A 10,699-nucleotide genomic window follows, 5' to 3' on the forward strand; every position below is an offset into this window, starting at 1 on the left:
TGGCAGCCACACCTAGCTACCTATACTGGAGGCACCTATACCTAACTACCTACACTGTAAATGTTGGTAAATCTTCTGGACTCAGAAAATGTTAAAATGGCTTGCGAGTCAAAAGAGTGTGGGGCACCTCTCCCGTCATACGCAATCAGAGAGGCAAGGAGTGCATTTGCCTTCCACAGAAAACATAAATTAGGTTAAAAACAAAAACTGGTTTCCTCCTACACTCTGTGGCTCTTATTCAATTCACTTTATCTCCTGGGTTTTCTCCTAGGAGATAATTTTTCATCTTCTGCTTATAATAACTTTTCAGCACACTGCAATTAAAAAAGTACCAAAAATTGGGTGAAAAAAAAGTATTTTCTTGCTGCTGGTGGCTTAAAAGCTATTTTACTGATAAGATGTGAAAATAATACTTAGGAGAAAACGGGATGTGAATAAGGGCCTGTCTATTTGAGGCCTTTAGTTTTGTACACACGATAGATGGATCTTGGTCAGAAGGCCATTTGGCGCTGTCTCGGCTGAGAATCTAGGGGTCCCCCCAGGTAGGTTAAAGATCCAGCATGCAGATCCTTAAAGGGTCACTTAAAGGGACTCTGAAGTCTCTTAAAAATCAATCCTTTTTTTATCCCAAAATATTGTTTAACATATTAGCCCTAACTATCCCCGCCGCTGTACACTAAATCCCCCCTAACTCGCCTGAGGTGCAGTCCGGGCAGCGCTTCCGTGAGACTTTTTTGGTCGTGGATTTTGCTGCCCTGTGCGCTTCCGTGTGAGGCAGAGCTATGAGCTGCTGCTTTGCCTCTCAGTGCGTCTGTCAGCCCGGATCACCGCCTCTCCTCCGCCCCTCTCTCTTTCTTCACTGAGAGGGGCGGGGAGAGGTGGAGATCCGCGCTGACAGACGCATGTGAGGCAGAGCCGCAGCTCATAGCTCTGCCTCACACGGAAGCGCACAGGGCAGCAAAATCCACAACCAAGAAAGTTGTGGATTTTGCAGGGGAGAGGGAGGGCGAGTTTGGGGGGATTTAGATAGTGTACAGCGGCGGGGATGCGGCGGTTTAGTTAGGGCTAATATGTTGAACAATATTTTTGGGGAAAAAAAGGATTTTTAAGAGACTTTAGTGTCTCTTTAAGGCTAAAATAAAAAAAAGTTTTACTCACCTGGGGCTTCCACCAGCCCTCTGCAGCTGTCCGGTGCCCACGCAGTCTCGCTTGGATCCTCCTGTCCTTGCCGGCAGCTACTTCCGTTTTCAGCGACAGGCCTGGGAACGCGAGTGATTCTTTGTGTTCCTGGCTGCAATAACGCCCTCTATACTGCTATTGCGACCAGGAAAGCGAAGAATCACTCCCAGGCCTGTCGGACCTGTCCCCGAAAACGGAAGTAGCTGCCGGCAAGGACAGAGCGAGGATCTGAGCGAGACTGTCTGCATGGGCACGATACAGCTGCAGGGGGGCTGGTGGAAGCCCCAGGTGAGTAAAACTCATTTTTTTCTAGTCTTAAGTGTCCCTTTCAGTTAGAGGTATAAGGAGGCTGCCATATTTACTTCCTTTAAAAAAAAAATACCAATTGCCTGGCTGTCCTGCTGATCTCTTTGACTGCAGCAGTGCCTAAATCACACACCTGAAACACGCATGCAGCTAATTTTGTCAGAAACACCCAATCTGCTTGCTCGTTTAGGGTCTGCGGCTAAAGGTATTACAGGCAGAGGCTCAGCAGGACAGCCAGCAAGCAACGACATTGTAAAAAGGCTATAAATGTGGCAACCTCCATATCCCTCTCACTTCACATTCCCTTAAGGGATGGCCGAACACACCTCTCTCCAAATTCTGCTGCTTCATGTGACTCCCTACTGTCACACATTGGTTGCTCGGCTGTAGATTGTGCCAAAGACTAAAAGCTGAACCTCTCACCAACAGACAGCAGTCGGACTCGGAAACTGCATGCATGAATTAAAGGGCAACTGAAGCAAGAGGGATATGGAGGCTGACATATTTATTTCCTTTTTAACAATGTACATTGCCTGGCTGTCTTGCTGATCCTCTGCCTCTAATACTTTTAGCCATAAACTCTGAACAAGCATGCAGCAGATCAGGTGTTCCTGACACATTGTTTGTGGTGTCATTCAGACACTTTAGCAGCCAAATAGATCAGCAGGGCAGCCAGGCAACCGGTATTGATTAAAAGGAAATAAATACGGCAGCCTCCATGTTCTGCTCACTTCAGTTCCCCTTTAAGAAAAGGGGCTTGACACACCAAATAGTGTTTTGCGGGTCATTTTCGTTTTTGAAAAAATGCCTCCATTGACTTACAGTAAAATGGCGGTAAATTCACTGCAAAATTGCAGAGATCACTATATTTAAAAAAATGTTGCAGCTATTTTTATGTAAGTCAATGGAAGCATTTTCAAAAACAAAAACGTCCCACAAAACACTATTTGGTGTGTCGGGCCAAACTTTCAAATGACAAAAAAGGAAACTGACAACAGACGAGTTCTTGTTATGAACCTTAAAGGGAACCTCCAGACTAAAAATCTACTCAGCAGCACTGAAAAGGCTTTGTGTTTCTTTAACAGTTTCACAGCATCAGAACTTTGTTTTTCTTACCCAAGCCTCATTTTTAGCTGCACAGATGAAAACTTCCAGGGCATTTTTCCCCTGGTGCTGTGCAAAGCATGATGGGATTTCTGATGTTGTTGTTCTCGTTCTGCTGTTTTGGGGCAATTTTTTTTTTTTTTTTTACATTTTGAATTTGAGATTTGAAGCCTAGCGCTCACAACTGGGAGGGGTGATCAGGACACAGGACAGTTGAAACTGTGTCTCCTGCTCCTTGTCACCTCCTTTCAACCAAAAAGATGGCTGCCCACATTAAAAGATGGCTGCCCCCATGAAATAACAAACATTTGCCTTTTCTTTTAAAACAAAGTGGGTAAAGTGGCACTCAGAAGGTTATCCCCAATAGCACCCTCTTTCGAAAACTGGATCAAAAGAGTAAACAACGCCATTCCATACAAAAAGCTTGTGTATTTGCACAGAGGTTCAAGCAAGAAATTCCACCTGGTTTGGGATAGGTGGAAGAATCGGTAATGCATGTACTCTCGATTCTAAGGCTTGTAATCAGGGACACGGGTTAAATCTCTGTTTACTCTAAAATACTTGTTGACTTTTATTTGCAAACCCGGGCTTGTTATCCCTTATAAAGATTATATCTCCCACTGCTCTCTTACATACAGTCAATTGCAATTTCTTCATGTATTATTCACCCTATACCTGTAATACATCCATGCATGTATTTTTAAGATCTATGTACATATATATATGCCTTGTAAAATGCAAAATTCTGTTCAATAAACTTCTTTTTGTTTAAAAAAAAAAAAACAAAGTGGGTAAGAGATTGTATTACCTATCTATTTTAATTAACATAACTAATGTAACTTAATGACAGTATGTTTGTTTAGGCTGAAGTTCCTCTTTAACATCTATTGATATTTTTAGCTTAACCCTTTAACTGCCTTTTTTTTTTTATTTAAGTGCTCTGAATCGCCACGCTTTTTCCCGCCTCCCGCAGCCTAATGCAGAGCGCACAGGGATCACTCTGATAATTACCTTATCTGGACGCAGGATCGGCTATCCTCTTCCATCACTAAGCGTCGCTAAAATCCTCCTTTGGTACCTGAAGCAGGAGTCAGCGTCACTCGGTGGTGGAAGAGAGGAGCCGTTCCTGCGTCCACATCGGGTAAACTGCGTTAAGGTGGCCACACACCAACAATTTTTTTACAATTCTTTTCAATTCAAGATTTACAATCATTTTTTCTGATTGATTGTATACATATGAAAAATCTGACCAATGTAACACACACACACACACACACCGGAAAATTTATACTTACCTACCGGTAATTTTCCTTTCCTGTTGAATCTTCATGGCAGCATACTACGGGTTAGCCCCGCCCACTAACCCTGCCAGGACCAGTCACTATAAATTTTTGCTCCACCCCACCTGCACTGCTTTTGTTTCTAGTACTGCATTTAGACTGTCGAGTTCAGGGTGGGTCCCTCGTATGCTGCCATGAAGATTCAACAGGAAAGGAAAATTACCGGTAGGTAAGTATAAATTTTCCGGTTTCCTGTAGAATCCATGGCAGCATACTACGGGACTTAACTAGATAAATAAATGGGAGGGATTTCATATGTCATGCCCAAAAACAAATAAATTTATTAATCTCACATACATCAGAAGATTGTCTGAACATATGTTTTATACAAGAATATATTCACAAGTCAGGTATCTGTTGTCGACAGCTGTGCTGAGGAAAGTACTGTCCTTCCGAATTGGGCCGTAGAGGATGCCCCCGGGTCTACCCTGTAATGGTTGATGAAGGTGTTGGCCGAGGACCAGTTTGCCGCTCTACATATCGTCTCTGACGAGACTCCTGCCAGAGCTGCCCATGAGGTGGAGATTGCTCTAGTAGAATGCGCGGTTACGTTTTCAGGTGGTTGTGCCCCTGCTGCTCTATACGTTTCCTTAATCGTTCTCACGAGCCATGAGGCGATCGTTCTTGTTGCCGCAGGTTGTCCTCTGCGGTAGCCTGTGGGTATTACAAATAACCTGTCTGTTTTGCGAATCTCTTTAGTCTCCCTTAGATATTTCTTTAGAAGTATTGGTATGTTTAGCGAATTCGGTTCCGCCGCTGATTCATCTACAAATACAGGCAGATTCCACTCCTGGTTGAAGTGAAAGGCAGATGAGACTTTTGGGACAAACTGTAGGTTAGGTGTTAATGTCACTCTGTCAGGGAAGAATTGAAGATGCGCCGGATCGATGGTAAGAGCCTGGATCTCGGATACTCGACGTGCAGAGGCAATCGCCACCAAGAAAACAACTTTGAGCGTGAGGTTCACCAAGTTGCAATTTTCCAGAGGCATGAATGGTGTTTTTGACAACCCCAGGAGCACTGTGGGCAAGTCCCACTGTGGATATTGGTTACGTCTCGGTGGTCTCAACTTGGTCACCGCCCTGATAAACTGTAAAACCAAAGGGTGGGCTGCCCATCTCTTATCTGTTAGTGCAGAAATGGCGGAGATTTGGCCCTTTATCGTTCTCACTCCAAGACCCATGTCAAGCCCTACTTGTAAGAATTCCAATATAATAGATATTGGTGGGTCCATCGGATCTATGCTTCTTTCCGTCATAAAGGATGTGTATTTATCCCATACTCTATGGTATGTTCTATTTGTAGACAGCTTCCTCGCTTTCAGCAAGGTTTCGGTAACCGCGACCGAGCATCCTATTTCCGCCAGTTTCCTCCTCTCAACTTGCACGCCGTCAAATTGAGAATTTTGGGATGAGGGTGCAGTATCTCCCCCTGGCTGAGCAACTCCCTGGGACACGGTAGTTTGAATGGAGGTTCTACTAACAGTTCCTGCAACAGGGGGAACCATGGCCTGCGCGGCCACCAAGGAATGACTGCTAATACCGTCACTTCCTGTTTCTGTATTCGCTTGAGAAGGTGGGGAATCAGTGGTGTCGGTGGGAACACATATGCGAGAGTGCAATTCCATTGTGCTGTTATTGCGTCCCAAGCTTGTGCCTGCTTGCAACGAAATCTTGTTATGAATAATGCACATTTCGTGTTCTGTGGCGTTGCCATTAGGTCTATCTGCGGTTTTCCCCATTTGTGGCAGATCAGTTCGAAGATGCGAGGGTTGAGTGACCACTCGTTGTGATCTACCCAACCTCGACTCAGGGTATCTGCTGTCAGGTTCTGAGTACCTGGTATGTGTATAGCTGATAGTAATGTCAGGTTCTCCTGCGCCCAGTTCATAAGCGGAGCTACCTCCCTCAGTAGTGTTCCACTGCGAGTGCCCCCCTGATTCCTGACGTAGGCCACAGCCGTTGTATTGTCCATTCTGAGGGTGACAGATTGTCCCTTTATTTCCTCCGCAAAGTATCTGACTGCGTTCCAAGCTGCCCGGATCTCCAATATATTGGCAGGTGTCCCCCTCGTGGGTGTTCTCCATTTGTTCTGAACATATGAGTGCCCCAGATGAGCTCCCCATCCCCATAGGCTTGCGTCGGTCGTGATGTATAACGGGGTTTGCTCCCGAATCCTGTGATGAACCTGCAGGTTGCTCGCTTGTTTCCACCATTTCAACTCGTCCTTCATACACTGTAGGATTCTTATTTTTTGTTCGTAATCTTGTCCTGTCCACTGATTCAGAAAGACTCTTTGTGATCTTCTCATGTTCCATCTGGCCCATTTGACCATAGGTATAGCCGCCACCATCGTTCCGATTATTCTCATACACTGTCTCGCTGTCAATAGCGTTGCTGTGTGTGCTTCTGACATTCTCTGAATGGTTGAATAGATCTTCTCCTGAGGCATCTTTATTGCGTTGTCTACCGTGCTTATCTCTGCTCCCAGGAAGATTAGAGTCTGTGTTGGCACTAGTTTGCTCTTCTTCCAATTTATTAGCCATCCCAGAGCTTGTAGGGTGTCGAGTAAGATCTTCCTGCTCAGGATCAGCTTTTCCTCTGAGGATTCTATAAGCAAGATGTCGTCTAAGTAGTGATGCGTTCGCAGGCCCTCCTCCCTGAGGGCTGCGATTACATTCACCAGAATCTTCGTAAATGTTCTCGGTGCCGTGCATATACCAAAGGGCAGCACCCTGAACTGAAAATGGAGCTCTCCTATGGCGAACCTGAGGAACCTCTGGAATTCTTGGTGAACAGGTATGTGTAAATACGCATCCTCTAAGTCGACCGCCAATAACCAATCTTCTAGGTGAATTGAGGGAATTATGGTTTGTAACGATTCCATCTTGAATCTTTCTTGTAGGATATAACTGTTCAGTATTCTTAAATCTAGCACAGGTCGTAGCTCCCCTGACTTTTTTGTAACGAAAAATAAAGGGGAGTAAACTCCCTTGTTCCTTTCTTCGTACGGAACGTGAATGATTGCTTGTTTCTCCAGCAATTCCTCTACGTATGTCTGAAGTACCTGCAGTCTGTCCTGCACTGTAGGTATTCTTGTGGCCACAAACAAATTCTCTGGTGGTTGGGTTCTGAAAGTCCACGAGTGTCCCTCCTGTAATGTCTTTGTTACCCACCAGTTTTTGAACTTCTCCGCCCACAGATGGGCATAGTTCGCTAATCTGCCCCCTACTGCTTCTCTGTGAGCGGTCGTATATTCAGAAGGATTTCTGATCCTGAGTGCTGGTGTTAGCGCGTTGTTTATTGTATTTTGAGAGGGTTGATTGTGTGTCTGGCCACTTCCGACGAAAATTCTGAGATGATCTGTTAAATCTGAAGTCTCTTTGTCTGGATTGGAAGGGTCTTTTATCCCCGGGCCTCTGTCTCCTTAGGCGCCTATCCTGAGGGAGCAGCCCAGACTTGCCTCCCGTTACTCTCGATATAGTGGATTCCAACTTGCTTCCAAATAGATTTTGACCGTCATAGGGAATTTTACACCACGTAATACGTGAATTGGGGTCGGCTGACCATGGCTTTAACCACATAGCGCGCTTCATAGTGACCGTATGGAGCATTGCGCGACCGGAGCATCTTAACACGTCGAATGCGGCCTCGCCTATGAAGTCGGAAGCGAGTTTAAACTCATCGAGAGCTGAACAGATAGTCTTATTATCTACTCCTGCCTGGACTGCCCCCTCAAGATTATCTGCCCAGGTTCTTATGGCCCTTGCCACCGATGTGAGCGCTATTGCCGGTCTGCAGGCATTTCCCATTGCAACGTAAGCTCGCCTAATGTCCTGATCCATCCTCCTATCCAACGGGTCTTTAAAGGCTACCGAGTCTTCGGCAGGGAGGGTAACATGTCGTGCGAGTCTGGTTACTGCCGCGTCTACTACTGGTGCCCCTTCTAGCTTATTAATTAGTTCACCCTCTATGGGATATAATTTTCCTAATCTATTCGCCAATGGCGGTTTTCTGTCCACTTTAGACCATTCTTCTTGAAATATGTCCTTCACCTCCTCCATAATGGGGAAAGATAGTACCCTCTTCTTGAGATGCGGGTAATACGTCTTAGATTTGCTAGGGGGTTCCTCTGGCTCCTCCCATTCTATCGCTTCACGGACAGATCTTACAAACGGGGGCACAAGTGCAAAGTCAAACCCTACTGCAATCTCCTCTGTGTCCTCAGTGTCGTCTATTGGGGAATTATCGTCTTGATCTCTAGGCTTTGGGCTAGCATCCGTAGAGGTATTAACTTGTTCCTTAAGTGTCTGCTGCACTATATCTTTAATAAGTGAGGGGAGATCCTGCTCCTGAGGTATTTCCTCTACTGGAAATGCAAAAAAACAGTCCGAGCAAACAAGTTTTCCCGGCATTGTCTTGTGTCCACATGCCCAACACTGATCGGCGTCAGGCTGTTTACAAGGTCCTCTTCTACTCTGTGTCTTCTGAGAAGACTTGGAATACTGAGTGGATGAGGAGGAGGCTCCAGGCTGGGGTTCATTGCTGAAAAACACATAAGAATATATTATATTCTCAGTGTGCAACTGAACCTCCTTAAATAAAAAAATAAATAAATAAATAAATAAAAATATATCTATATATCTAGTGCAAACTTAAAAACGCTGCCTACCTAGAGTCTTGAGGCTGATCTGTTTGCTGGGAAGTCTGAGCCATGATTTACACAGATCACTGAAAACAGAGGATATATACATTAGAAATCCATTACCCTGAAATGTAAACAGAGTTTGCAGGGATATATTAACAGTGCACCGTACCTGCAACGTTGCTGTAGCTGTGTTTGGGGAGAGGAAGGGATGCAATACACTTGTCCTGAAATATACAGACATTACCCCATTAGTCCAGCACTTTACACTAGCCTGATTTGAAATGTATCAAAAGCGCAGGGCTGCATAGCCCCTCTCACCAGATCCACGTGTGGTCAGTACGTCTGTCCTCCTTGCTACAGCGTTAGCTACCAGTCCACGCTGAGCTAAATGGAGCTGTGAGGACGGCATCTTAGGTCACTTCCTGTTAACCCGGAAGTGAAGGCTGGAACACACAGGGGAAGTCCTCCCCGAGCAGCAACCATCCTGGAGCGCATCCCAGCAACACAGGCTCCAGCCTCGGGGGGAGGTCCTTCCCAGTGCTGCCCGGACATGCTGATTTACAGCATATAGTCTTTCTGCGCCCCCGAAAAGATCAGCAGAAAAGGGGGCAACTTCCTCTGACCTACTGCCACCTTTAGTGGCCCTGATCAGAGCTTCGCATAGCGGAGGGGACCATGCGGAGGCTGTCAAGAAAACAGCAGGTAGGCAGAAAAGAAAAACGAAAAGGAAAAACCTCGACTAGTCCCGGCTAGGACGGGAAAAAAAAGCAGTGCAGGTGGGGTGGAGCAAAAATTTATAGTGACTGGTCCTGGCAGGGTTAGTGGGCGGGGCTAACCCGTAGTATGCTGCCATGGATTCTACAGGAAACACACTTTCCCCAATTAGGAAAAAAAGTTTGAAAACTCTGAAAAATTTGCTTATGTCTCTACATTTCGAAATTGTCAATCGACCACACACACACCATACAATCTTACACAAAAAATTGATCAGAAATTTCCAACATCACCGATTAAGAAAAATGGGAAAACCAGTGGGAAATCTGACTGAAATTTTAACTCTGAATAAAAAAAAAAAAAAACAGCTTTTGATTTTTCTGTAGAAACAATCGTTTTTATAAAATTGCTGTAAAATCGGATCATCTTATTGTATCGTGTGTGACCACCTTTATTCTAGGTACACACTGAGATTTTTCTGGCAGATTTACGATTATTTCCAACATGTCTGATCTGATTCCCGATCAATTTCTGATAGCAGTGAAAGGTAAATGATCGGAAACCGATTGGGAATCAGATCGGACATGTTGGAAATAATCGTGTGTACCTAGTAATAGACTGATGGAGGCAGCCCGAGTATAGCTGGCTGCTGCAGCCCTGCCATGGGGTCTCCTGCATGAGATAACTCTAGCAGGGCTGCTAAAAGATAAATATCTGACTCCTATTCAATGAAGAAAGTAAATACTAATGAATGGCATCTCTTATAATCCCCTACAGGGTTTAACTATCGCATTGGAAGACCGAAAGGGCCCAGAGACCCCCCTCCTGAATGGATCCGATAGAAAAAGCTGCGGTCAGCTAACAGTAACTGAGGCCTGTGTGTAGCTCTTCCATTCATACGTCTCACTGCCAATACTGCCTGAAGATAACAGAACTTGCAATAGAATCAACCATTTACACACTGAGAATATAATGTATATGGGGGGTGATTTTTATCTATCCCGGATGTACCATGCAGTGAACCTTTATGTACATATCACCAAATCTGGGGGGAGGGGTAAATTCTGTCATTAAAACTACAATTTTGTAAGTGTTCCGACTATGAAATGAATACGTTTCTGGAAAGTGTGTTACATACCTGTACATATTGGTTTATAATATTTCTGTAACAGAAAAAGATTAAAAAGTAGTGTTCTGTATTGCTGTGTCTGTCATTGTGTCAGACGGTGAGAGTTGTGCCCGAATAAGGTAATTTATGTATACTGAATCCCACGGCTCAGACCAGGGGTGACTGTCTTCACTGGCGGGTGAGCCTATCATCTTGCACACGCACTGAAGTGGTTGGTTGGATCCATCACTGACAAGAAGTTAGCGTATATGGCCTCCCTTATGCGACGACAAGACATCTG

The 10,699-nt window shown here is 45.0% G+C and overlaps 1 protein-coding gene across 3 annotated transcripts in view; it reads left to right on the top strand.

Annotated features, from left to right (window-relative positions):
• Positions 1–10,489, top strand: part of PTPN18 (protein tyrosine phosphatase non-receptor type 18) — a 220,565-nt gene extending 210,076 nt beyond the window's left edge. For all 3 annotated transcript variants that reach the window (XM_068248793.1, XM_068248794.1, XM_068248792.1), the window contains one exon: positions 10,068–10,489. In XM_068248793.1, coding sequence (XP_068104894.1) covers positions 10,068–10,132 — 65 coding nt within the window. In that variant the 3' untranslated portion in view covers positions 10,133–10,489. The remainder of the gene's footprint in view (positions 1–10,067) is intronic.
• The last annotated feature ends 210 nt before the right edge of the window (positions 10,490–10,699 follow it).

Source organism: Hyperolius riggenbachi, chromosome 8 (assembly GCF_040937935.1).
Source record: "Hyperolius riggenbachi isolate aHypRig1 chromosome 8, aHypRig1.pri, whole genome shotgun sequence".
Lineage (NCBI taxonomy): Eukaryota > Metazoa > Chordata > Amphibia > Anura > Hyperoliidae > Hyperolius > Hyperolius riggenbachi.